This window comes from Saccharomycopsis crataegensis, assembly GCF_037102585.1.
Source record: "Saccharomycopsis crataegensis DNA, jcf7180000000084, whole genome shotgun sequence".
In the NCBI taxonomy this organism is placed as follows: domain Eukaryota; kingdom Fungi; phylum Ascomycota; class Saccharomycetes; order Ascoideales; family Saccharomycopsidaceae; genus Saccharomycopsis; species Saccharomycopsis crataegensis.
The window spans coordinates 332,408-359,737 of record NW_027043829.1 but is presented as its reverse complement, the minus strand read 5'-3'; the positions used below and the strand labels follow the sequence as shown (position 1 = coordinate 359,737).

Here is a 27,330-nt window from a genome sequence, read left to right as displayed (position 1 = left end):
TGTGGAGAAACATTTACCACTTCAAAGCGAAATTGGAAGCAAGAATAATGGGGGAAAAAAAGAGTTTCAAGAAAGAATTGACTTGGAAAGCAACTGTTTTTAAAAAACTCCAGATCCTTATGGCTTGTCGCGTGCTGATGAAGGTAGTTAGGCAATCGGTAGTATTGGTTGATGTTGTTGTCTTTTTTACGTAGTTGCAATAATGATCCAGCGTGTTACTCAAGCTGCTGTACGCGCTTGATATTTGCAGCAGGGTAAGAGTTGTGAAAAGGACCCTAACAAGGAATCTTTTTAGCATCCGGGTGTTTTCAGAGACGAACGAACAACCCAATCACATGAATGATTTTATTGCCTTCTAAAAATACTGTGGAGAAGGCCAAAAGATGTAAAAATAAATAAAATAACTAAAATAATGATGAATTAGAGCTTTGGCGTGGTGTGAAATACCCCCTTTATGATTTATCACATAACCGAGGGAACAAAACGTGATAAAAACATAGAATTCCGAGGACGTCAGAAAATTTTTTTTTTTTTTTTTTATTTTGAGCTCATCTCAACTTGAACCGCTAATACAAGGTGATCTCAGCAAAGGAAACGAGAGTTTAAAGGAAAAATGTCTGACCTTGAATTGGATGAAGTCGATAAATACCATGAGAGCCGTCTAAAGGTATCAAAGGGTAACAGATACCAAGATGGTTACTCTTCGGAGGAGCTTAGTGATGATGAAGTCTTGAATATTTCCGAAAATGAAAGCGAAGACAGCTCAGATGACGATGATGACTTGAAACCTGGCAAAGAAGAAAGTGATGATGAAAATTGGGGAGGTAAAGAAAATATTTACGGTGGTGATGATATTGATGCCATCAACAATAAGGAAGAGGCGGAAGAATTCGTCAAGGAATCTCTTAGATTGCAAAAGAAGCATATGGAAGACTTGAATATGGAAGATTATTTTGACAATGAGCTTATGAGTGAATGGAAGAAGGAAGCTGTTTCATATGAAGATGATATTCTGAACAATAAAGATAGTCTTGAACAGCAGCAGAAGTTACAAGAGATTGTCACTGGGCAAAATTTCAATAATTTGAATCAAGAAGCCAAAGAAAACTTTATAAAGACAAGCTTTCCTGAATATTATCCTCTTTGCAGAGAGTTTAGCACATTATGCAGCTCGCTGTTCCAATCTTTACAAGATAAAATTAAAGCCAAGGTGGCTTCAAAGGTGGATGAAGTGAAGTTTTTGGCATTATCAACTTATCTTGGTTCCATTATGAATTATATCAATTTACTTGCATCAATGATGAAGAATGCCAGTGATGAAACCTTAAGTATGAAGGACCATCCGATCATGGAAACCATTTTGAGTTCTAGAGAAGCATGGAATCAGGCCAGTGCGTTAAAGAATGTTATTGAAGTCGATTCTGAAATTATGGAAGATGAAGAAATAAAACCAGAAAAGATAAATGAAGATCAAGAAATCGACGAGGAAGATGTGGAATCAGGAGAAGAAGAAGAAGAAGAAGAAGAAGAAGAAGAAGAAGAAGAAGATTTAGATTTGAGCAAATTGAAACGCCGTGATGTCAAGAAACGTTCAGTGGTGCGTACATCGGACAACATGGAAGGTGGTATTGATGACATTGACGTTGATGAAAAGAAATCACGTAAGAAATCCTTGCGTTTCTACACTTCCAAAATTGATCAGCAAGCCCTTAAGAAAGACTCCAAGTTTGCTGGTGATGAAGATATCCCATACAAAGAACGTTTGTACGAACGTCAACAGCGACTCATTGAAGAAGCCCGTAAGCGTGGGTTGGATAAGAGTGATGCTGCCACCAACTTGGATGGCGCCGATTATGATTCGGCTGAAGAATCCCAGGCCAAGGACCTTAATAATGAGTATGATAACTATTACAATTCCGTGAAGTTTGCCCGTGAAGATAAACGCCACAAGAGAAAAGAAGCTCACCAGGCAGCAGTTATGGCTGCCAAGGATGGTAAGTTGGCGGAAATTATGGCTGATGAAAATGTTGGTGCTGAAGGTAAGAGAGCCATTAGTTACCAAATCTTGAAGAACAAGGGTTTGACTGTCAAACGTAAGAAGGAGGTGAGAAACTCAAGAGTCAAGAAGAGAATGAAGTATGACCAAGCTAAGAAGAAACTTAAGTCTGTCAGACAAGTCTACCAAGGCCAACAAGGACCATATGGTGGGGAAGCGACTGGTATTAAGAAGAATTTATCTAGAAGTGTCAAATTTAAATAGATTTATCATTATGTATTATAAAAATTTGGACAAAGCCCTTGATAATTTGAAATTCAAAATTGTAGTAAGTAGCGAGCAACCATAAATTCTGACTTACCATTTCAATGATTTTTCATAAACAGAAATACATAATAACATCTTTTTTTTTTCTTTCTTATTGATCATTAAATACATAAAGATAAAACAGAACATCCACAAAAATAAAAATTAAAACACAAAAGCCGTAGAAAATAATAATAGATAAAACATGCTAAAAAATAATACAAACAAAAATCATTATCTAATGGATCACAACTACCAAATCACCAGCATCGACCATATCACCATTTTGGTGAATAATCTTCAAAACCTTACCGGATTTTGGAGCAGTGACAGTCATTTCTGTCTTCATGGCTTCAACAACAACCATACCTTGACCTTTTTCAACAGTGTCACCAACAGCAACCAAAGGCTTCCAGAATCTACCAGAGTATTGTGAATACACCATTTCAGCATCTTCTGGATAAGCTTCTTCTTCTACTATTCTTGGAGCAGAACTTTCCATCAATTCTTGGTTTGAGATTTGAATCAAGGTCTTGAATTCCTCGAGCTTTTCCCCAATCTTCTTTGATTCTCTCACTTTTTCAATCTCAGTGCTATGTTCCTGGATCCATTCCATATATTCCTTATGATCAAAAACAGAATCTTCAATATCAATCTTGAACTTACCGTTGTTGGTTTGTTCGGTCAACACTTCAAGTTCTTCTTCACTAACTGGATAGAACTCAATTTGATCAAATGGAGTCAATAACCAAGGTTGTTCCTTACCATCAGCACCAGTACTATGAGAACCAAGAGATAACTTATCCCAAATTGGAATGGTTCTACCAATCAATTGATAACCACCTGGAGATTCCATAGTATAAATACACATGTACATCCCACCAAGACCAACAGTACCATTTGGAGTAAAAGTTCTGGATGGATTATATTTGGAACCAAGCAAAGGCAATGGGTATCTTCTAGCAGTCAATTCTCCTTGCAATGGAATGGCACATGGGGCACCAAGGAACACATCACCAAGACCCAAAACCAAGAAGCGAGCGGCATACATCAAATCACGAACATCTTGCTTTGTCATTCCATTAATCTTGGCCACAAAGTCAACATTATTTGGCAACCAAGGAGCAGAAGCACGGATAGTTTCTTGGTATCTCTTAACAGCAGCAAGAGTTTGCTTGTCTTCAAAAGCCATTGGTAACTTGACAACCTTAGATTTCACCGACCATTTATTAACAAACAAGATTTCTTTTTCATAAGCCAATAAAATTTCAAGCAATTTCTTCTGATGGATTTTGCTACCATCATACTCAATAAGCACAGAACGAACACCTTGAGACATTTCAACGATACCCACGGTCTTATGGTTTTCAACCATGGTGATCAAACGGTTGACACGATAACTCAAATTCAAATCCATATTATCATTACCGTATTCCACCAAAATATAACGGTCACCAGCTTGACGGTAGACAACCTTTGGATTCTTGGATGATTGTTCAAGTTTGTACAACACTGGATCTTCAGGGGCGGTCTTGTAATCAGCAAGAGCCAATGGGAACTGGCCAGCAAAATTCTCAAGAGATTCGTCTTGCTTGACCTTCAATTCTCTAGCAGAGTCATATGTAATTGGAATAAATTTAACAGAATCACCAGGCTTGACTTGACCAACTTTCCACATTTCAGCTTCGGCAACAACAGCATGACAGACAAAGCCACCAAGAGAAGGACCATCACAGGTCAAGATAACTGGTTCGTCACCAGTAAAGTTGATAGCACCCATAGAATAGACATAATCATGAGCATTGGAAGGATGTAAACCACCTTCACCACCGTCCAAGCGAGCCCATTTTGGTTTTGGACCAACCAATCTGACACCAAAACGGTTGGAATTGTAATGGATCTTCCATTCATCACTGAAAAAGGTTTCGACAAATTCTGGCTTGAAAATATCTGGAGCACCATGAGGACCACAAGTAACACCAATTTCCCAAGTCTTGGTTTCCAAGTCTGGAATGAGAGCTTTTGGCAAAGCAGTAGGTTTGGCGACTGGACCTGGCAAGCTGTTGGCAGATAATTGAGGTTGACCCAAAAACAAAACATCACCAAACTTAAGAGTACGGCCATTATAACCACCCAAAGAGCCAAGGGCAAAAGTTGAACGGGATCCCAAGTACTCAACGACATCGATACCATTACGAATACCAAGGTAAGCACGACAACCAGATGCTAATTTACCCACTTCCAAGACAGCACCTTTAGCAACTGTAATAGGTTCATGCAGATTAACGGAAACGCCATCAATTTTGGCATTGACTCTACCACCAGTAATGGAAATCACGGATTCATGATGAAATTTAATGGTTGGACCAACAAGAGTCATTTCAATACCTGGAGCATGTTCATGGTTACCAACAATTCTGTTAGCGGCACGGAAAGAGTAGTTATCCATTGGACCAGATGGTGGAACACCAATACGCCAGTAACCAGTTCTACCAGGATAATCTTGAACAGTAGTGTAAGCGCCAGGGGCAAGGATTTCAATAGCATGGGCATCGTACTCATAGGAATCCAAAATCTTGGTGTGAAACTTCACGTTAGCAAAAAGTTCAGAAGAGGCAATAGAACGCAAGTAATCAACATTAGTAACCACACCATGCACAACAGTTTCTTCCAAAGCCTTGTTCAATTTCTGAAGAGCATCAGCACGGTCCTTCCCGTGAACAATAATCTTGGCCAAAGTTGGATCGTATTCAGAACTAATAGTGGTACCTTTAGTGACCCAAGTATCAACTCTAGCAAATTCCGGGAACTTAACTTCGGTAATTTGGCCAGGAGACGGTCTGAAGTTTTTCACAGGATTTTCAGCGTACAAACGAGCTTCCATAGAGGCGCCATTAACCTTGATTAATTTTTTCTGTTCAGCCAAATTTGGAGCGGCATCATCAGCGATGTAAATCATCCATTCCACAAGATCAAAGCCAGTGACCATTTCGGTGATTGGGTGTTCCACTTGTAATCTAGTGTTGACTTCAAGGAAATAGAATTCATCACGTTGAGAGTCATAAATGAACTCCACAGTACCAGCACTCTTATACTTCATCAGTTTAGCCAAATTTTCTGCAGCAGCATGCAAACGTTCTCTGGTGGCCTGAGGCAAGTTTGGAGCAGGGGTTTCTTCGATGATCTTTTGGTTACGACGTTGCAACGAGCAATCTCTTTCTCCTAAAGCAATGGCTCCGCCAAACCCATCGGCCAAGATTTGGACCTCGACATGACGGGAACTTTCAATGAAGCGTTCAATGAAAACACCAGAATCACCAAAATAAGATTTCCCTTGATGTTGAACGGTTTCAAAAATACGTTCAATGTCGTCTGGAGAATCAACTTTTTGAAGCCCGATACCACCACCACCAGCAGTAGACTTGATCATAATAGGATAACCGATGGTTTCAGCAAACTCTTTAGCTTCTTTAGAGTCCTTAATCAACCCAGAACCTGGGACTAACGGAACATTGGCAGCAGCAGCAATCTCTCTAGCAGAATGTTTGAGACCAAGCTTTCTAATTGCATCACCAGAAGGACCAACAAACACGATACCTTCAGCGGCACAACGGTCAGCAAAATCAGCATTCTCGGACAAGAAACCATAACCTGGAATAATTGCTTCAGCACCAGTTTTCTTGGCAGCAGCAATGACTTTATCGATATCAAGATAAGTTTCAGCGGCGGTAGTACCTTTCAAGGCAACTGCAAGGTCCGCAGTTTCGACATGTTTCGAGTACTTATCAGGGTCAGAGTAAATGGCAACAGACAAGATTCCAAGTTTTTTCAAAGTCTTAGTAATTCTAACAGCGATTTCACCACGGTTAGCAATAAGCACTTTCTTGAATGAGACCTTTTTAGCACCAAGCAAACCACTGGTGTTAGATTCTAAGGATTGGACATATTTCTTGAAGGAACCAAAACTAGTAATATCAACCGAACCTTTGGTGGTATAGCCTGCTTCCTCACAAATGAAGGATTTGACCCATTTGCCCTTAGATGTTTCAACAGATCCAATACCCAAAGGCTGAGGAACCATACTAATGAATTCACCAAATCTTGAAGTTGGAACAGAATAAATTTCAATTTCGATATTGGCACCACCAACCTCTACTCTTCTTAGCCCTGGTTTGAGGACTGGACCTGTTTTTGGTAAAGCATAAAGCTTGTAGTCCTTTGATGTTGTAGTTGCTTCAACAAAGGTAGCATTTACCTTGTCAAGTTGCCAGTTCAAAGGCAATCCCTTAAGGTGGGCACCAACCACGGCCAATTCAATTGAAGTTGATGATTCACCAGCAATCCTCTGTTGGATAGAGTAGTCAAGATGGTCACCGGTACCGACTGTTTTGTGTTTAAGACCACCAATAAATCTTGATGGATGGATCTTGGTCAAATATTGTTGGGCTAAATCAAGAAGAGCATAATCAGTAAAAGTGTTTCCTAACAAAGTAACACCAAATGGTAAACCATCGGAACGGAATCCAGTTGGGATGGATAATGCAGCGAGGTCAGCTAAATTAACAAAATTGGTCCAAGTTCCTTGATAAGAGTTAACCTTGATTGGCTCATCTTCTAAGTCTTTGAGAGTTGGGTTCAATGGAGCAGTTGGGACTATAAAGACATCGAATTTCTCAAGAAGAGATTGTTTGATATCCTGTAAGATGGTTTGACGCTTGTATTCATAGTTAAAGGCATCTTTTGCGTCAAAGTTCTTTGCAGTTTGTACGATTTTGTAAACAGTTGCGTCAAGAGATTTTGGATCTGGATTTGATTCGTAAAATTTTTCAAGGGCAGCGTAACGCTCAGCTACCCAAGGTCCTTCATAAAGACACTTGGCAAGATCAAGTAACTTGGTGAAATCAACAGTGGAGATTTCGACATTCTCCAAAGTTTTAAATTCACTAATTGCTTTAGAAAATAATTTTGGATTTTCGGATTCACCGTACCATGGCATGTTCGCAGGAATAGCAATCTTTATTTTTTGATTTGGACCTGAATAAAATTTGAATAATGGGTTTTCTGGCATTGCACGGGAGTAGCAATCGTTTGCAAGATCAGGTTTCGCCAATAAATTGAAGGCATATTGGGCATCACTCAAGTTTAAAGCAAAAATGGAAACCACATCAAGAGATTTGCAGGCTGGGATCACTCCGCTACAAGATAAGGCTCCGCGAGAAGGTTTGACACCAATCAAGTTGTTTAACATTGCAGGTACACGACCAGAACCAGCAGTATCAGTACCCAAGGAAAGTGGGACAATACCACGGCCAACAGCGACGGCAGAACCAGAAGATGACCCGCCGGATACATGTTTCTCACTAAAGACACTAGTTGGTTTACCGTAAGGAGATCTCACACCTACTAGGCCAGTAGCAAATTGATCCAAATTTGTTTTGCCAATGACGATGGCACCGCAAGATTTTAGGAGTTTGACAACGGTAGCGTCTTCAGTAGGGGTAAATTCGTAAGCTGGACAAGCACCAGTTGTTGGGAACTCACGAACGTCAATGTTGTCTTTTACTGCCACTGGGACACCATAAAGAGGCAATTTTTCTTTATTTGATTTGGATTGCAAAATATTCCATTGGTGGGTGATAGTTTCTTCGTTGGCGATGGAAATCCAGACAGGATCTTTAGAGCTGGAGACGAATGTGACGACATCTAACAATGACTGGAGAGAGGTTTCTGGAACTGAATTGGCATGAAATTTCAACCAGTCTTGGATGGTCCAGCCTAAAGTTGTAGACATTACAGAGGAGGGAATTTGGGAAGAAATATAAAGTGAAAGAACAAAGTGGAATAACTAAGTGATAGTAGTGTAGAAGGGGATTGGAAATTGGTGACTTTGGGGGAAATTGCTGTTTGTTTGTTTTTAATCTATGATGAGAGAAGAATAAAATGAAATAAAATATAATACGATGCCTGGAAATATCGGGAGGATCAGATTTATATATTTACAAAAATAACCCAGCAAGTAAGTGACAAGTGAAAACGCACTGATAAGGTCACCTGCCTCGGGCTGCCGACGCCAGAATTTCGGCGAGACTCCTTCCCAACTACACAAAGGATCAAGAAAGGAAGGGAGAGGCCGCAGGCAAGGACAGCTCAGAAACCAAGGGAGAGAAAAAAAATTGTATGTGGGAGGTAATCAAAGACATTTTATGATGATCTGTTACTATAATACTGTGAGGTTACTTTCATCATGGAGGAAGTAGTGGCTGTTATTATTAGTTTTCCTTTTGACGTCGCTGCAACGTTTTACTGGGTTTTTCACCAAAAGATGAAGAGGCGAAAAGTGAGACAAATGGAATCCCGGACAGGGTAGCTTTTTTCCTGTGTGTCCTACGTGAATTCACAGACAACAAGCCATCAATCTTCAGATAAAATGGCCGGCTGGTTTGTGTTTGATGATAATAATAATAATAATAATAATAATAATAATACTCGTAGACAGTTTTAAATAATTAGATTTTTGTATAATGCTTGGTGGTAGAGCAGATTCTAGACCAGGCATTCTTTTTGTTCTTTTTCTTTGTGACTCCTCCCTCCATAGAGAACTGGCGGATCTTGGGGAACCCAAATAGGAAAGTGCCCCCATATCGGCGAGAGTGAATCAGTGAGAGCCGGGTGACTTGGGTAGCCTATCATAGTAATATATCGAACTTTGAAGGAAAAAAAAAAGTTAGCAGTAGCAGGGCCGCCGGTGATCTCACTGAGATCAAAGGACGATGGTCATAGGTAGGTAGATAGATAGATAGTAGCGGTACTATCGATGATGAAATTTCAGAGCATTATTGTCTGCAATGTATGACTCCCAGCTGTGAACCATCTTTGCAACTGACGGAAGTCCGGCCCCAACCCTTTTTTTTTATCTCTCACCAGGAATTTATCTAATCTAGTACCAATCTATCTAAAAATCTATATACTAGTATATATGAGTACTAGTGGTTAGTTGCTGCCACTTTCCGTGTAAAATCATTACATTTTACGGAGATCTCGTAAGGGCTTACTTCTTCAAGATATCTTAAAGATCATTTACCCTGCTTCAAATTTTCAACAGGGCAAAGGAGAGAGTTGGCCTTGATGGGCCAAAGATAACTATTTGCAAGCCAACGGTTATTACTGAAGTGGTAAACAACGCTGCTGATTCGTTTGCTCGCCCAAATCCCGCTCCAATGTATTACAATCCGTATCAGTACCAATACGGGTATTATCAAACCCAGCCAGCTCAATGCGGCCCCAGTCATGTCGCGCATCAAGGAGCTCTACAACACCAACACAATACGGTTGACCAGTTGGCAAGCTACCGCCATCAAGCCGAAGAAAGTCTAAACCAGGAAAAAAATGCCCTTGAGAAATCTTTACTAGATAGCCAAATCACCGCTGGGATGAGTGTCCATGCTTTGCGTGAAGTATTGCCTATCCAGACAAAAAAAAACATAGTGAATTGGCTATCAAAAACATGAAGGATATTACAGAAAATTTAAACCTAATAAAGGGCGAAAAGCTGCAATTTATAATGGAAGAGCTAAAAGCGGAAGTTCTAAAACAACTTTGTTCTATAAATGATGAAGTTATGAATTCAGCCCAATTGATTACCAGGCTATTCGTGGAACCACAGCAGAAAAAGGAAGATATAACACATACAGAAATAGACCAACTTACCCAAACGGCTCAGTCTGCTGAGAATGAGAGAAAACTCAAACAATCATCTAAGCTACAAGAAGCTGTTAAACTCTTATGCGATACAATTGAATCTTGTGGTGATGAATGTGACAAAAACTCTCAAGACATAATCGAAAATTCTTTCATGAAACTCATGAAGGTAATTATGGAGAACAACGATATATTTTATCAAAGAAGTCTCGAGAAAATCATTGCCATGGTAAAAGAGAATTGGACAGCTAGAGCACAGATTAGATCAAGAATACAATATTTTAAGAAGTACCTAGAAGACTTGTCCCGAACAAGTCCAGCTGGACAGTTGAGCACGACAGGAACCACAGCCACCACTTCACAGCCTCAAACAACTCCCCAGCCCCAGTCTCTGTCTGATAAGCCGTCTAAACAGACTTTTCAAGCCCAATCTCACAATGTTGCGCCATCGCAACCGCCCTCGCATGGTAGTTATGGTTATGTAGTACCAGCTAATCAGCAACAACCTGCTTGTCAACAACCAACTCATCAGCAACCAATTTATCAACAATCAGTTTACCAACAACCACAATACTATACAGGAATTTATACAGCGCCACCTGTATTGTCTAATTACCTCCATCATCCCCAACAACAACATTTGGGGGTTGATCTGAATAAAAGCCTGCAGCCAGAGACTCTTGATAACCAAAATCTAGGGAATCCCCCAATTGACCAGTATATTGAAGATTCAGGGGAAAGAATTGAGAGATATGATAGTACTATCATCTTGAGACCAGATGTTACTTTCTATGGAAGTATATTTCAAACTAATTTGCAACAACTTTTGCAGAACACTAAGAATAATAAGAGTCCCCCCAACATAGATCTGAGGCCTGTGGTAGCTAAAGCCCATATATTAAAGATTCAGAGACTATTAATCTCATTCCATGTGGCTCCTATATATTGGGATAAGTATCTCAGGAATACTCTACACACCACTCCTTGTAATAATTTTTCAAAAAGTGTTCCATTACCTCGACAAAGATATTGGACATATTTGGTTCTGTCTTTGTTACAGTTTTTTCCATACGCTGAAAAGAGTCTGAGAGAACGTAAAAAGGTCGAATCACTCTGGCCTCATAATGGAGAATCGGTCCCAGACTTCATTAATGGAGGAATTGAACTTTGCAGTGATACACAATTCACCCCGACTATCATAAAAATGTTCCGCACGATCTTAAAAGAGGCCTTAGTTATTGGGAAACTTTCAAACATATCCACTCGTTTTGATCATGTCGAAAATATAATTGATCTTAAGAGGTTGATAAATTCAGGTGAATTCAACTCAAGAACTTTCACACTTGAAGATGTTAACCAGGAAGTGAATCACAAAGAAGATTCTTGTCACACAATGTTTGAGCTGCTGTCTCAAATTCAGAATGATAAAATTCATAATTTTTTGTCCAATAAGTTTGGTCCACGTTTTTATCGTGATAACACTCTTTTTTGGAGTAGAAATTGTCAATGTGAAAAATGCACATTAGCTGAGAAGTTGCACATGGCGCAAGATTCACGACAGAGACGGTCTGGCAAAAGAAAAATATCCCCTCTGAATGGAAGAACCAATGTTCGCGCGCGCATGCTGTGTGATGACTTAGAAGCCGGTATAGATCACTTAACCGATGGCATGGAAAATACCTGTATGTATGAAGGCAGTGAGTTGCTCTTTGGGAACAAGTGAGGATTCAGCGGGTAGATAAGGACACCTAAATTGATCTTGAGAGAACTGTTGAGAAAGTGGAGATGACAGAAGGATATCCAATCTTCCTTGGTTACAATAAATAGGTAGCTATATTATCTAATCATATTATCCAATAGTAAATGGTTGACTAACTTAGAATCCTGCGGGCAATGGAACTACGCTGGCTCGAAATATGGTCCACCACCGCTAAAATAGAATTGAAAGTGTTACTACTACAACCTTCGTTTTCTATCAATCCAATGATAATTTTCGTGCAAATGTGCTCCCACTTCCCTTGTTGTACCGGCATCAGCTGTAGCAACCCAGCCTTTTTCTGCTTGGAAGGCATCACCTTATTACATAGGGCCCTCCCAAAAGCTCACCCAAAAATTTTTCAAGCATATGGCTTGTACTGGTAGTACCAGAGCTAACCGGTTGTTGAGCATCATTAGATGCAGCGGTGGAAGGATTAGATGAAATATCCATTACGAGATTGATAAATAGTTTGGGTCAGTCAGTTATTTATTTATTAGTGTATCTAATTGAGGCTCAGTTCTCTGATTAAATCAGCTTAGTTCTTATTTAATAAATTCTTCCTTTCATGACAAATGAAAGCCCTTTTATAACTAGATTCAGGAGAATCCAGACATAGTGATCCGAATACACCCATTTGGGTCCAGAGCATTAACAATAACTAAGCACTGCATCATTCGTAGTCGAAAGAACAATATTCATGGTATACTCTGACACCAAGTTTTCTTGATTGTACTATTATTCGTAGTATGTATGTACCTTTTCAAAATTTTGATTTGATCACATGCTCGTGAAATGAGAAAATTGTTAACTGATCGCACAGCATCCAACAGCCCCTATACTGTCGGACGGGTAGTTTACCGCAGACGCCATCAAGAGAAACATAAATCGGATCCTATATAACTATAGTTATGATGGTCCATTTAAGGTTATCCATGTATGATTCGATATGGGAATTGAGCTTGTGTTCATCGAATAATTGTTGTATTTCCTTTGTGACCTTCAGGAAAACCCGTAGTGAAACTCACTCTGTTCGCTACTAACGCAGCTAATGTCCATATTCAAGTATTTTTGCCAACCAGCGTTGATGTTTGGCTTACATGCATCCTCCAATTGGATATATACCAAGTGTCAACCAATTCATTGATGAAGTCTATTGATTTCATTTTTTTATAATTGAGTTTAACTATAGATATTAAATACTACCACAGTAAGAGGATGGAGACCGTAATGGCTTTTCATTTTCTTTGCTACTATTCATAAAAGAAGTGTCTAGGAGAAATCATTGTTGATGAATATACCATTCTCGAAGATCTCTTAGGGGAAGGAACATATTGGTGGTTCACCTCTTTTACCTATGTTTTTATCACTAATAATCTCTAAGTTGACTTTTTTTTTCTTTTTCTTTCTTTCGTAAGCTGACTTTCATTAATAATGCTGCAAATCACGGTAGTGGTTGTATTTCCCTCTATTTAAGCTATTTTCCAATAAATGAGAATTTCAATTGTTATGAGCCGGTTGCCATCTCCAAAAGAATAGTAAAAATGTAAAAACAATATAAAAACTTGTTAATTGTTTAATCAAAAATACACATTGAGGATCTCGAATTTTCCTTTCTTACGTAACACATCGGATGTGTAGCAAGCGAATGAAAAGTTTTACGAAATAAAGGGAGTCGTGATTGCTTTATTTTGAGTATGATCTCTATTATTGTCTCGTTATGACCTAAAAAATGGAGCTTCTAATCTTTGTATGGCATTCTCAAAAGTTTTTCCCAGGCTTCTGTCGCGTATTTTGGTACAACCATCACCAACTCCTAAGTTTATTGCGAGAGCCTGTAGAAACTCTTTTTGAAAAAAAGTCAACTACGATGAAGATAAAAAAGATGTTAAAACTTCTTTGTAATTATATGTTAAAGAGATTATTGTTAACAATATCAAAAAGCAAAAATTAAAAAAAAAAAATAGTTTCGAATATTACAACCATAGGCATTCAGTAATGATGTAAGTTAATGTTTCAAATTTTTATCCTGGAATAGACAAATACACAAAGGAGAATTCATTAATCATCATTGATGACATGCTGTAAAGGTACAAAATATTCACACTCATGCTGAAATGAATCCAGAAAGAGAATAGAAATCCGATAGCAAATATTCCTAATGGCTCTATTTTTTTTTGGCTGATCGCATATCAACATAATTCATTTAAAGTTTTTCGTTTCTTACACACTTTCCATTTCATCATTAATAATATCATCATCATATATTACAAATAGTAAGCATATCAACACAGCTTTTAGAATATATATCTATACATATCAATTATTTCTTGGTAATGGCAGCTCTTTTTTTCCTCAATACACTCAATTCACTTCTCATCGTCACATAACCCAAATGAATCTTCCCAGTAAAGTGATCAGCAAGTCTCCTATCACTATCTAATCGTGAAAGATACGCACCGCAAACCGAGCACACTTCTAATTTCTGTTGGTTCGCCTGACCAATCTTGTCTGTGATTTCTCTTACCGATTTACTAAACTTATTCCGCTGCTCCAATAATTCGTTCAATTTGTTGGATTCGATCAAGGCTTTCACCAATTGTCCCTTCTTCGTGAGTAGGTCTACTTCCTGGGTCACCAACCCAATTCTAATATCCATATTATCAAGATCTTTTGTGATCTTATCGATTTTCTGTTGCTCTTCCGGAGTATGGCGAAGGTTGTCTTCGGCAACCACAATCTTGTGGGCCACTTCATTGATATGGTATTCCAAATCTTGCATATAATCGTACTCGAATTCCTCAACCATTCGTTGAATTCTCTTGTCATCTTCACTCAACTTTCCGCCACTGGCCTCCAAACGCTTTTCATAGTTTCGTTTCTCTGATTCATATTGTATTTTGTATTTTTCCAAATGGATTCTTTTGCACCGACCCATATCTTCTTTGGTTCCTGAAAATAGATCATGGGGACAGGTGCCCACTAGGAAAGATTTGCAAATTCTGTTATCAAATAGGTTAAGTGGTTGGCTTCTTGATGGTCTGTATGATGATTGACTCGGAAGATTATAAAGGTTGTCCCTTCCAAAAAGCTGTTCCAAAACAAGTCTCTGTTCAGCAGCCATCTTTGATACTATTAATAATCAAATACTATAAGGTTGATTAAAGCGGCTAGTCAATCAAAAGTAATTGGATGTTTGTGATGATATTTTTTTGATTGCCCGGTGTGCTTGAAAAAAAACCAAGAAAATAAAAAAAAACCACCCCCATCGCTAACTATAATAATAATAAACTGGGACAGAAAGAAGAAGAACGAGAACTAGTAGTAGTGGGAGAGGCAAGAATAAACGAAAGATATATTACCACGGAGGAGCCATAAATATGAGAACTCAATCTACGATATTTACTCGTTATTTTACCGCCGTGGCAAAGGCATCACCAATAGTGTTCAACGTTCTTCTTGCGGCCCATATTGCCTCATCTTACAGTTATGAATATATTGCCTCTTATGGTGATTCGATGCTCCCGACCCTTCATTCGTTTAGTGACTATCTAGTGATATCTAGGGCTTACAGAAGAGGAAAAGGCATAACCACTGGGGATATGGTGTCATGCTGCAAACCTACCGAACCGATGAGTCGAGTTTGCAAGCGAGTGACGGGGATGCCTGGAGATATAATTCTTGTTGATCCTTCAAAGTCATCGATATATACCAACTTCAGTGAATATATTAAAGATTATGCCGTGTCGAATAAGGAAAATTTGGGAGTAAAAGATATCAGAGATGCCACCACCGATGAGACCAGTCAATGGGTTGATGAATTGGAAACCACTTTGGACAAAAATAAGACATACCAGGAACAAAGCAGCACGACACATAATCAATTCATAAGAATCCCAGAAGGTCATTGCTGGTTGACTGGGGATAACTTGAACAATTCTTTGGATTCGAGAGTCTACAATATGGTCCCATTGGCCCTAATAAATGGAAAAGTCGAATACGCGGTCTATGTCTCATCTCCATGGAAGTGGTGGACTTGGGATATTAGGAAAATTGAGAACATTTACAAAGATAAAGAACAATGAAAGAAACAAGTTCAACCATGTATTATAGAGAAAAGTCACAGGTATTGATTGGCTTTAGACAATATATAAAGTGATTTGATAAGAATATTGTGAAAAAACAAAAAACAAATTACCATTTTAGCATACGACTGTTTTTGTGTCTATTATATATTCTATCTACGAGAATCATTTTTAAAATATGCTATAACATCTTATTCTCTTTTCTTGTATTTATTGAAAGAAAAAAAAACATTATAAAACTATTTGTAGTGACATATATATATATATATATATATATATAATAGCTTTCATGTTTTAATTTTTTTTTACCTTTTTTTTTTTATTTTTTAGAACAATTACTACTGTACAAACCTTCAAGCCTTACCATCTTGGACCTTCTTTTGCAATAAACTTCTAAACACTCTTGATCCAAACCAAACACTTGGACCAGCCAAAATGGCAGTTTTGAAAATCAAATTGAAGATTGAGTCTCCAATATAGTATTGAATGAAGAATGCTTCAAATGCAATGATAGAACCGATGAAAGCGATCTTATAAACACCATAGAATACTGGTTCACCACTGGCGGCACCGAAATTCTTCAAGTTGACCGTACCGTGAGCCAACAAAGTACCGACAAACCACAAGAATGATGCAGCAATCAACAGAATGAAGAAAGTGGCAATAATTGGGCTGACTTGCTTTTCAGGAGATCTGAAAATGTGACGGATTTCTGGCTTGACAGTGCTTCTGGAAGGTTTGGAGTAATTTTTAGAAAGTTTCTTTACCAAGGAGCCGGCAAATTTGATGGATCCAATCTTTTTGACCACTGGAGAGTTGATGGCATAGTCTCCCAATATTATACTGACATCAAGAACTGGTTCTTCGCTATTGGTTTCGAAAAACAACAAGTTCTTAGAAATTTCATTGATGGCAATGGAAACACTTGCAGCATTTTTGGAATTGAATTTTGGAATAAATGATTGTTCCAATGACGATTCTTGCTTGGATAACACCACCACCACCTGGTTTGGTCTGTAAGGTTCTTTACCTTCTGGGTCCAATACCGAGAATTTGAAATCGATAGAATCTTTATCGGTGGTAATGGACACAGGGGTTTCTATTGGGTCACAACAAGTGAATTTCTCAGATTTGGCACCGACTGAAACCACACCATTGTGAACTTTGAAACCCACGGCGACGTTCAAAAGACACACTAAGAAAAATAAAGATTTGATCGTTGAAAGCATTGTGTTTCAAGATTGGGATGGGATAGGTAATGTCACTAATGATGGGAGGATTCCACAGCCTCTGATAAATTCATGTAAGATTTTGGTCTGGGAAATTTACAGCGTGGTTACAAACAACTGCAGTCACCCGGACTACAGAGGCTTTTACATAAGCATCGATACACTGAGCAATAGGAAATAGGAATATACTAACAAATACTATTAATATTTGACATTAAGATGGTTAAGATATTAATAAACTCCATAATTTCCTTAGATATTACTATATTATTTAGATATTTATCCGCGAAACAGACTTAAAAAAATCACGCATAACCGAGTTTTTATCAGCACTATTATTGTATAATTTGATGAGATAAATAATTCAAGACGAAGCAATTATAAATATCATAAATATCCTTATATTTTGCTCATCAATCGTAACTACTCGCTAGAATTTAATCTCTTCAACTTCATGATACACGGTGGTCAAATGATTGCTAACCCAATTGCTATCTCTCAAATAAAATCTAGGATCTCCTCCGCCACCTAATCTCAACACCTTGTTATAAACATTTCGATAAGTATCTTCTTGCTCCTTGATATCACGGATCACCAAGTTCTCTTCGAACTCAACAAATAGTCGTACATCTTTGATTCTGAAAATCACGTCGTCAATTCGCAAGAAGAATCGACACAACAAAAGCAATCTTTTTTCCATCACTCTGATTTTACATTGCATCACAGCAATCCCATTATCTGCCAATTCATCTTCGTAAAGCACCACGTCATCAAAGAATAAAATGGGGTCGGGGCGTTTGAGTTTTTTGATAGGGATTTGGTTTTGCGATCTAGTGAATTTATGGGAGTTTGATGGGGAAGGGGTACCTTTATAGTGTGGGGTGTATGTCCAATCATAAGGCTTGATCATCTTGGTGACATGTTCATTGAGTGAATCGGTAGGTACTTCGGTGTCGTACATATCCGAAGAAAGCTGAATGCTAGCGTTATTATTGTTTGATGTTGAGCCTAGTGACGAAGATGTTGAAGATGTTGAGGGAGACGATCCTCCAGATGCCTTTTTCTGTTTATGACTAAACCAATCCTTTGAATGTGCCACTTTTAATAATTTATTGGGATCGCAACCGATTTTCAATACCGTATCAAGAGAATCAATGGAATTGAAAACAATCTCCCAATTATGTTTAGTATTTTTCACTCTGACTTCATTTTTCCCAAAGATCATTTCTGGCAATGGCAAGTTCAATTTCTCCTCGTAATGGTCAATTTCTTCGGCGTTCAAAATCGGTTTTCTCGTAGTGAAAATTTCCCAATCGTTTATTGAGATCGAGGGGGAATCCTTGACCGGTAACGATGAAGCAGGGGAAGGAATTATCACTGATCCACAACAAGTACACTGGGGGTTCTTACATCCACCCTCATGTGATTTTGCAGGGACACTGATGTTGGGATTGGTGAATGGCGATGTGGTCATCATCGATGAAGGTAAACTAGTTTGGAACACAGTTTCATTGATTTCTGATGTTGCCGTTGTTGCCGATGGACTGGACAGACTTATCTTGGTCTTTGATCCTCTAATGGCAGCAGGATTGTTTCTTGACCGGGTTGACATTAAAAACATTTCCCGGGCATTATTGATTTGCACAGCATTGATTCCGGAAGCAGACGGGGTTAAAAATGTAGAAAAAGAAGAAGAAGAAGAAGATGGTGATGGAGGAGCGACAGCCGAGGAGGGATTGGAAGGAGCAACAAATGCAGTTTTTTCAGTGGCACCTGTAACCTTTTTCCCTTTTATATTATCGTTTTCCATCTTGTGGCAATGATAATGAATGATAATAATAATGGATAATAATCTATGATATCTACGTACTTTATTTATTTATTTTGTTTTTTGCATTTAATGTCACCCACCGCCACGGAAGGACAGAAAACGCACTCCGTCCCGGCGCTCTTGTGAGCCACAAAAAAATCTTTTTTTTTTTTTTTTCTTTTAAAAAATTTGCCAATGGGAAAGAAGCTAAGCTCCCTGTAGTGGTTGGACACTGTAATCATATACTATAGACACCAAATAATAAAGAGATGCTTAGAGCTCGCTGCCTGAGACTTCTCGCCAGTAGCTCGGCAACACTACTGGGACGACCTCTACCGTTGTCTTTGCTACTACTACGAACTGGCAGGCTCGCTACACACAAGAACTACAAGCATTTAGTCATTCCGTCAAAATTGCTTCACAGATTATACAGCATGCAAATACCAGAACCTCCATCCCCAAGAAAAAACAATATAAGTAGAAAAGAATTTGTTGCAGCATCATCCTCATTCCTTGATGCCATCAAACTCAACTTAAAATGGCTCCTAATACGTCAAAACCGTCCTTTCAACACCGACGATTTGTCGGCATTTGTGTCTTGGTTTGTATGGTCAAACATTTTATGGTTTGCCTTGGGAACAACCACTTTTGTCTCGTTGGTGCTATACACTTTTCAAACTGTGAGCCGTGATCGTGATGAAAACACAATACTTGATGATTTGATTTTGAAAACAATATTCAGATACGACAGTTCGAAAATCCATTTGAAATTCAATAAATTGAAAGATGGCAAAGATAATATCATCCCGGATTTCAGAAAAGGAGTTATCAGCTTGAGAGATTTGAGAGTTACCAACGTCAATGATGACAATTGTGTCAAATTTGATTTGAAATTTGATAAGTTAGATATCACATTGAATTTTAACAAATGGTATCAGAATAAAGGCTTAGTCAACGATGTTGATATTAACGGTATTAGTGGGTCGTTGGATAATAGACTATATGACAATGACCTTAATCCGAACGACAAGAATTACTTGCTCCAAATGATTATTCCAACGATCTTTAATGATAACGACGATTATGAATTCAATAATATCAAACTCCAAAATGTACATATCAATTACTCTTCTTTCAATTTGGTCCATCCTATTCAGTTTGACATTTTCAATCTCGAACTACCAAGGTTAAGAATGAATTGGTTTCTTCTTGATATTTTGAAACCAAAGATTTGTTCTGGCTCGATTGATAATTCTTTGTTTACGATTCACCAAAAGCAATTAAATTTCAACCCTCAATCCCCAGCAATTGTCGATAACCACAAACATTTGATTGATTTGAGTAACTTGAAGGAAGCATCGGATGAAGCAAATAACGGTAATACCATGACAAGAATTCAAGTGCACGAAATTGATTTGAAAACCAGTTCTTTGCTTGCAAACAAGTTTAACTGGTTAGTGGATGGCAAAGTGAATTTGATTTGCGATATTAATTTACCAAATGAAAAGCATTTTAATATCAATGATTTTATCCATGAAATCAAAAGCAAAGTCAACAATGATTTATTGGTTGGCTTGGATTTGGATAAAAATATCAAATATATTAATAACTTTACAAGAAACATTACTAATGATTATGCTAATTTTGAAGGATTTTTCAAGTATAGCAATTTATTCCACGATGAAAATGAGTCGGCTAGTGGCGGTATTGGTGCAATCAAGAAATTTTTTACCTTCTTTGATCCTTCCAAAGAAAATAATGATACTGTATCCTCACAAGAGTCCCCATCAAGGAAGTTTGGTATTTTTGATTCTCATGACAATACTCTGAAATTGGACACTCTGTGTCATAAACAAGACAATGCAAATAAAAGCAAGTATGTGTTTTTCGATTTTAAAGTACAATTTATTAATGCTATTGGTAAAATTCCTGATGAAGTTCCTCATTCATCTATCGACGGCACCCCATATATTGTAGCTGCTGACTTGAGACCTATTATTGCTCTTGTGAACAGCAATGCTGCTAGAAACTCATTTTTCGCTAAACATCAAACCAGCTCGATCTTATCACCATCAGAAGTCACAACTTTGGAACATGTTAGCCAACCAAGCATGGTTTCCACCAATGACTTCAGTATAGTTCAGGATAAGCAGTTCACATTGACTGGTTCTATGATTTATAATCTTGATGAGATGTATAACAAAGTTTCAATTACCAGCGAGACGTCTATCGTTGATGGGATTGTTAGGGAGTTGTATGACGACATGGTGAGAAATATGCACTATGAGTTGAACTCGAACTTTATCAAGAACTATGGGAATAATTACTATAATTTTAATGTGTCACATTTGATCAACGCTCTTGGAAAAAATGTTAGTTTCGGGGATGAGGAGAATGAAGATCGTTTGTTTGGGATTGCGAAGCATAGGCCAAATTATAAGATCAGTTTGTTGATATTATTGGGATTGGGGGCTTTGTTTTAATCTGTCTGCCATATAACTTTTTTTTTTTTGTTCTTTCATTTGTTAATGCTTTTCTTTTGGCTCGTATTATATTCTTATTCTTATTATTATTATTTTGCATCTGGGGATTATTTTTTATTTTCTGTTTTTATTTGAGTTGTGATGGCAAGGCATTTTTATTTCTGTATATAACAACAACACCTAATCACTTGAATACATGAATCTGCATTTTATTTTGAATCGACAGAGTAGGCAAACTAGCTTTTGCTAGACGCCAATGGAACAGTTGATAAATATGTTTTCATTAGGTATACTGATGCTTTATTAAGGAATAAAAAATAAACATTATACTAGTGTTACCCAACGCAGGAAAATCTGGTTACATTTGTATATTATATGAAAATTACATGTTGGGTGCCCAACAATAACAACGAAAACAACAACAATAACAAAAACAACAGTAACAAGAACAACAAAAAAAAAAGTGACGTATTCTAGCCACTATTAGATCGGCATCTACAAACAATCATTTGTGACAAACAATTAAATATTCTGGGATTGTTTACTCACACAGAGAGTAATTTCCCCCAAAGCGAATAAAATCTGCCGATGAAAAAAATCTGCCGATATTCCATTTGCATGTGATCGTTAGCAGGCGTTTTTTCCTGTTTTTCGTCTTTCTTCCCTGTGAATTTTTCGCTTCGTTCTATGGGTTGATTATACGAGACTGGAAAAATCACATCAGCAAACCCATACTGTATTATATTATATTATATTATATATACATATATATATATATATAAAGCAGCCCACCACATACTGTTCTCTCTTTCTTTCTTTGCCACATCCTATCTCTCTCTCTCTTTCTTCATCACGTTTTCTATTCAACCACATCCCCTTGACGCTCGCTGGTGATTGGAACATCTTTGCAAGACCTATATTCTCCTCCTTCTTTAAGGATAAGTTCAAACACTTTCCAGTCAAATCCAACCAACAATTCGACATAATAAACTAAAACCATGAGCATCACCGCCGATAATTCAATCCAATACGACGCTATCGTCATCGGCGCTGGGGTTGTGGGTCCAGCCATCTCCACCGCATTGGCTCGTCAAGGCAGAAAAGTCCTTTTAATTGAAAGAGATTGGACCCAACCAGACCGTATCGTTGGTGAATTGATGCAACCGGCTGGTTTGAAAGCCCTCAAGTCCCTTGGGATGATTGAAGCGGTCAACAATATCGAAGCGATCCATGTCGACGGTTACAGCATCTTTTACCATGGCGAACAATTGATCATTGATTATCCTGAAAAATCCGTGTCCCATAAAATCCAAGATGTTCCATGTTGTGCCACCAATGAAAATAGTAAAATTGTGAGTGATTCCACCCTTGATGCCAAATATTTTGAGGAAAATGAACGCGAAGTGGGAGTGGCTTTTAGACACGGGGAATTCATTAGTAATTTGAGAAGTATTGCTAAAAAACAACCTAATCTCACTTGCTTGAAGGGTACGGTTATCAAAATCGAGAAAAATGACCTTGGTCACGTCACTGGGGTGATGGTCAATGAAACTGACCGTTCCAAAGTGGTATACAATGCTCATTTGACCATTTGTTGTGATGGGATCTTTTCAAAATTCAGAAAAACTTTGGGACAATCAAATGTCCCTACCGTTGGATCACATTTCATTTCTTTAACTTTGGAAAATGCTGAATTACCATCCCCAAATCATGGCCATGTGGTTATTAGTAATGAGGCGCCAATTTTGATTTATCAAATCTCCCCTGTGGAAACCAGAATCTTGTGCGCTTACAGATCACCAAAGTTACCAACCGTTAATGATGTGAAACTTAAGAAATACTTGAATGAAACCGTTTACAACATTATTCCTGAATCTATTAGACCTTCTTATAAAAACGCATTGCTCAATTCAAGAATTAGAATCATGCCAAACTCTTACTTGGTGGCTAAAAGAAACGAAATCCCAGGATTATTCGTTATGGGTGACGCCCTTAACATGAGACATCCGTTGACCGGTGGTGGGATGACCGTTGGTTTGAATGATGCGGTATTACTTGCCAAATTGTTGTCTCCAGATAAAATTGAATCATTTGCCGACCATTCAAAAGTATTGGACCAATTTATGGAGTTCCATCACGAAAGAAAATCTTTAGATTCTGTCATTAATGTGCTTTCTATCGCTTTGTACTCTTTGTTCAGCGCTGATTCCAAGTATTTGGTGATTCTACAAAAAGGTTGCTTCCATTATTTGACAAAGATTCCATACCCAATTGCCTTATTGAGTGGGTTAGTTCCTGAACCATTTATGTTATTCAAGCACTTTTTCGCGGTGGCTTTCTTCAGTATAATGTTCAACTTCAGAGAAAATGGATTGGTGATGTTCCCAGTTTCAATTTACGAAGCGATTTTCACTCTATACACCGCCATCGTGGTATTCACTCCATATATGTGGCAGGAAATTGTATCATAGACTGATTACGAGATGTCTGCTCAGCTTTGGAAAAATTTGGTTCTTGTCGTTTTTTTTTTTTTTCTTTTTTTTTTCATATATATATAGTGTTTCTTTATGTTGATTTTGTCAGGTTTTTTCTTACATGACACTTCTTTGACACTATTTTCTTGGTATTGAAGGGTGTCTATGCTACTCACTTTTTTTTTCCCCTCCTTTCTTTATTTCTTTCCGTCATCTGTTTCATCATCATTGACAAATTTGATTGAAGTTTGTTGCTCTTTATATAAACTCATATTTGTGATTAGTTACTATTGGTTGCAAATTTCCCTTTTTCTTGTTTGTTTATTTTATAGATACCCTCGATTTTGTTTATTTTATGATTTATGCTGCAAATAACAATTCTAATTCCAATAATTTGGCCACTGGTAATTGTATCACAGCCACTTTAAAAATACCACAAGAGCAATCGCCAATGAACAGAACTAATTGAAAGATAACTTTCTTTCTTACAATTTCAACAATATTAATACAATGAATATCTGAAGACAATTTATTTTACTAGAATACAAAAATTAATTAACAAAAATTTCCTCTTGATCTTCCATCAAAACAAATAACCATAATCGTCAACACAATTGAATTTAGACAGTGGTCAAGATGTCAGAGTCACCAGCATCGGTGATGGCCAAAACACCAACTCTGAACAATTTACCACAAGCGGTACCCAATTCGTTGTTACCACCTTGGAAGTAGGTAACTGGGGTCTTGGACAACATGGCGTAATATTCAATTTCGGTCTTTCTCAAAGTTGGGGTGTTGGCAGCCAAAACGATCAACTTAGCCTTACCTTGTCTGAGAGACTTGACAGCGGTCTTGTAACCGAGTTGGTATTTACCAGACTTAATGGCCAAGGCCAATTTAGCGTTGAAGTTGTCAGCAGATTTCTTTGGGGCCTTTTGAGAAAGTTAGTAATTTGCACAATTACAAAAACATTTTGTTTATATTGTGGGATCTTTACTAGATAAATATTATTGGAAGAGACAACGAGGAATCAGTTCCCAATGATATTAATTCTTTACAATCCCCGCCATTACTATTTTTTAAGGCAATCATTTTCCTAATAAAACAGTGTAGGACTAATGACATGGGGAGAATAACGAATTCCAATAGATCAATCAACTGAAAATACTAACCATCTTTGCGCGTTTAGGTATGTAGTTTGCACTCCGGTATATTGGATATAGAGAGAAGAATTGGACAAATGTAGTTAAATAAGATATTGAAAAAAAATTTTTTTTTTATTTACCATGTGGTGCGACAAGTAATTTTTTTTTTCACCGATTGTGCAAGTATATAGGGCTCAATATCTCAAGCACGTGTCAATAAATATTGCAAACGGTCACAAGTGGTTAAAAACATTCACGTGCGCAATGAGCCCTAAGAGACATCCACACCTCCCGCCAGGCCAAAAAATCTTCAAACTCTCAAAAAAAAACATTGAACAAACCGAGCGATATACTAAGTGAGAGGTCTATTAACCATCAGTGAAAATTAGTAAGTAAACTGCCTCAAGTGAATAGTTAGAACAAGAAAGTGAGTTGGGATACATGGTGATAATAATGATTTTGTCAATTAGTGATTAAGATGTGCTATTGTAAATGGGAATGATGTTTGAAAGATGTATCAAGGCAATTTTTCATTCTTCGAGATGGTAGAATAGATATCCATGGGGAAAATATTTTATTATTTTTTTGTATCAGGGGAAACTCAAAGACTACAATAATCAACCAACATGTTTAGAGTAACAAACATTATTACATCTCAGTGACTCGGATAATTTTTTGAAACGACTATGAAAGTGATTTGTTCATCAAGAGATTGACAGATTGAGAAACATATGATGATAAAACAATTATAAACTTTTGAATCAAGACCATCAATCAACCTCAACAACTAAAATGATATATACAGGGGATCAATAACTAGAAATTGTTCTGATTTTTTTTTGGATTGCGGAACCACTGAAAATTTTTATAAGGATAAGTGCGGGAGGATTATTGGACCATGTAATCAACTACTTTCAAAACATTGACAATTATTCAAGCAAAGAATAACAAATTCTAACAAGTATTTTTAGGTTAGCAATGAAGATCGAACTTGACTCCTTTTCCGGTACCAAAATCTACCCAGGTAGAGGTACTTTGTACGTCCGTGGTGACTCCAAGACTTTCAGATTCCACTCTTCTAAGTCTGCTTCCCTTTTCTTGCAAAAGAAGAACCCAAGAAGAATCTCCTGGACTCAATTATACAGAAGACACCACAAGAAGGGTATGACTGAAGAAGTCCAAAAGAAGAGATCTAGAAAGACCATCAAGAACGAAAGAGCTATTGTTGGTGTCTCTTTGGAAACTATCAGAGAAAGAAGAAGCGTCAAGCCAGAAATCAGAAAGGCTACCAGAGACGCTGACTTGGCTGCCGCTAAGGAAAAGAAGAAGATTGAAAAGGCTAAGAGAAAGGCTGCTAAGGCCAAGGCCGTTGCTGGTCAATCCGGTGCTGCCAAGGTTTCCAAGCAAGGTGCTAAGGGTGCTTTCCAAAAGGTTCAAGCTACCTCTCGTTAAGTTTTTTTTTAGTTTACTTCATATCAACAATTCCTAGTAATATAAGTATTCTTTATTGTATAAATTGACTACCGAGTAAAAGATATATAATTATTACAATGATTCTGTCAAAATGAGGAGTTGGTGAGAATCTGGAGTCGTCGTTACATGATAAAACCTAGGGGTTAGAAATTAGAAAACCCCCATTTTACAAAGCCCATCAAGTATGAGAGGTTTATTAATATAATAGGGAGTATGAAGTTCCCGTGGGCACGGTATAAGGATCATGTACAGGGTAATGCCTGTTGGGCGAGCGAAATTTAAACCGCTGAAACTTTTTTTTTATTTGTGTTGTTCAATAATATTTTTTTTTGTTTCTCCAGATTTCGACACGAATCCAACACAAAACAATCCATTTTAACAGTATGTCTAACGAAGAAAGAACTTTTATTGCCATTAAGCCAGATGGTGTCCAAAGAGGTTTGATCAACAAGATCTTGGGTAGATTTGAAGACAGAGGCTTCAAGTTGGTTGCCATCAAATTGGTTAAGCCAACCGAATCCTTGTTGAAGGAACACTACGCCGACTTGACCACCAAGCCATTCTTCCCATCTTTGTTGTCCTACATGTTGTCTGGTCCAGTTTTGGCTACCGTCTGGGAAGGTAAGGATGTTGTCAAGCAAGGTAGAGCTATCTTGGGTGCCACTAACCCATTGAGCTCTGCTCCAGGTACCATCAGAGGTGACTTCGCCATTGACATGGGTAGAAACGTCTGTCACGGTTCTGACTCTGTTGAATCTGCTAACAAGGAAATTGCTTTGTGGTTCAAGAAGGAAGAATTGGTTGACTACAAGCACTCCATGTTGTCCTGGATCTACGAGTAAATGTCTCGCTTTTAACTAATTGAGCGTATGAGA

The 27,330-nt window shown here is 37.8% G+C and overlaps 13 protein-coding genes across 13 annotated transcripts; 7 read left to right on the top strand and 6 right to left on the bottom strand. All coding sequences in view use genetic code 12, as the record gives it.

Annotated features, from left to right (window-relative positions):
• Positions 1-613: 613 nt before the first annotated feature.
• Positions 614-2,260, top strand: SAS10 (rRNA-processing protein SAS10; the record flags this gene model as incomplete). The annotated part of the gene is made up of 1 exon (XM_064996775.1): positions 614-2,260. One exon carries the CDS (start codon positions 614-616, stop codon positions 2,258-2,260), a length of 1,647 nt encoding a protein of 548 aa, XP_064852847.1.
• A 280-nt stretch (positions 2,261-2,540) lies between these two features.
• DUR12 (bifunctional urea carboxylase/allophanate hydrolase) lies at positions 2,541-8,093 on the bottom strand (the record flags this gene model as incomplete). Its single annotated transcript, XM_064996774.1, has 1 exon — positions 2,541-8,093. The coding sequence occupies one exon, from the start codon at positions 8,091-8,093 to the stop codon at positions 2,541-2,543; it is 5,553 nt and encodes a 1,850-aa protein (XP_064852846.1).
• Positions 8,094-9,806: 1,713 nt separating this feature from the next.
• DASC09_031740 (uncharacterized protein) lies at positions 9,807-11,723 on the top strand (the record flags this gene model as incomplete). The annotated part of the gene is made up of 1 exon (XM_064996773.1): positions 9,807-11,723. The coding sequence occupies one exon, from the start codon at positions 9,807-9,809 to the stop codon at positions 11,721-11,723; it is 1,917 nt and encodes a 638-aa protein (XP_064852845.1).
• A 148-nt stretch (positions 11,724-11,871) lies between these two features.
• Positions 11,872-12,072, bottom strand: DASC09_031730 (uncharacterized protein; the record flags this gene model as incomplete). The annotated part of the gene is made up of 1 exon (XM_064996772.1): positions 11,872-12,072. The coding sequence occupies one exon, from the start codon at positions 12,070-12,072 to the stop codon at positions 11,872-11,874; it is 201 nt and encodes a 66-aa protein (XP_064852844.1).
• A 2,007-nt stretch (positions 12,073-14,079) lies between these two features.
• Positions 14,080-14,880, bottom strand: LUC7 (Luc7p; the record flags this gene model as incomplete). Its single annotated transcript, XM_064996771.1, has 1 exon — positions 14,080-14,880. One exon carries the CDS (start codon positions 14,878-14,880, stop codon positions 14,080-14,082), a length of 801 nt encoding a protein of 266 aa, XP_064852843.1.
• A 256-nt stretch (positions 14,881-15,136) lies between these two features.
• IMP1 (endopeptidase catalytic subunit IMP1) lies at positions 15,137-15,841 on the top strand (the record flags this gene model as incomplete). Its single annotated transcript, XM_064996770.1, has 1 exon — positions 15,137-15,841. One exon carries the CDS (start codon positions 15,137-15,139, stop codon positions 15,839-15,841), a length of 705 nt encoding a protein of 234 aa, XP_064852842.1.
• A 353-nt stretch (positions 15,842-16,194) lies between these two features.
• Positions 16,195-17,070, bottom strand: SWP1 (dolichyl-diphosphooligosaccharide-protein glycotransferase; the record flags this gene model as incomplete). The annotated part of the gene is made up of 1 exon (XM_064996769.1): positions 16,195-17,070. The coding sequence occupies one exon, from the start codon at positions 17,068-17,070 to the stop codon at positions 16,195-16,197; it is 876 nt and encodes a 291-aa protein (XP_064852841.1).
• Positions 17,071-17,500: 430 nt separating this feature from the next.
• Positions 17,501-18,880, bottom strand: TIP41 (Tip41p; the record flags this gene model as incomplete). Its single annotated transcript, XM_064996768.1, has 1 exon — positions 17,501-18,880. The coding sequence occupies one exon, from the start codon at positions 18,878-18,880 to the stop codon at positions 17,501-17,503; it is 1,380 nt and encodes a 459-aa protein (XP_064852840.1).
• A 434-nt stretch (positions 18,881-19,314) lies between these two features.
• Positions 19,315-21,363, top strand: DASC09_031680 (Mdm32 protein; the record flags this gene model as incomplete). Its single annotated transcript, XM_064996767.1, has 1 exon — positions 19,315-21,363. The coding sequence occupies one exon, from the start codon at positions 19,315-19,317 to the stop codon at positions 21,361-21,363; it is 2,049 nt and encodes a 682-aa protein (XP_064852839.1).
• A 998-nt stretch (positions 21,364-22,361) lies between these two features.
• Positions 22,362-23,834, top strand: ERG1 (squalene monooxygenase; the record flags this gene model as incomplete). Its single annotated transcript, XM_064996766.1, has 1 exon — positions 22,362-23,834. The coding sequence occupies one exon, from the start codon at positions 22,362-22,364 to the stop codon at positions 23,832-23,834; it is 1,473 nt and encodes a 490-aa protein (XP_064852838.1).
• A 623-nt stretch (positions 23,835-24,457) lies between these two features.
• On the bottom strand, positions 24,458-25,125 carry RPL30 (60S ribosomal protein eL30 RPL30; the record flags this gene model as incomplete). Its single annotated transcript, XM_064996765.1, has 2 exons — positions 24,458-24,769; positions 25,123-25,125. The coding sequence occupies 2 exons, from the start codon at positions 25,123-25,125 to the stop codon at positions 24,458-24,460; spliced, it is 315 nt and encodes a 104-aa protein (XP_064852837.1).
• An 835-nt stretch (positions 25,126-25,960) lies between these two features.
• On the top strand, positions 25,961-26,434 carry DASC09_031650 (ribosomal eL24 family protein; the record flags this gene model as incomplete). The annotated part of the gene is made up of 1 exon (XM_064996764.1): positions 25,961-26,434. One exon carries the CDS (start codon positions 25,961-25,963, stop codon positions 26,432-26,434), a length of 474 nt encoding a protein of 157 aa, XP_064852836.1.
• Positions 26,435-26,838: 404 nt separating this feature from the next.
• Positions 26,839-27,297, top strand: YNK1 (nucleoside diphosphate kinase; the record flags this gene model as incomplete). The annotated part of the gene is made up of 1 exon (XM_064996763.1): positions 26,839-27,297. One exon carries the CDS (start codon positions 26,839-26,841, stop codon positions 27,295-27,297), a length of 459 nt encoding a protein of 152 aa, XP_064852835.1.
• Between the last annotated feature and the right edge of the window lie 33 nt (positions 27,298-27,330).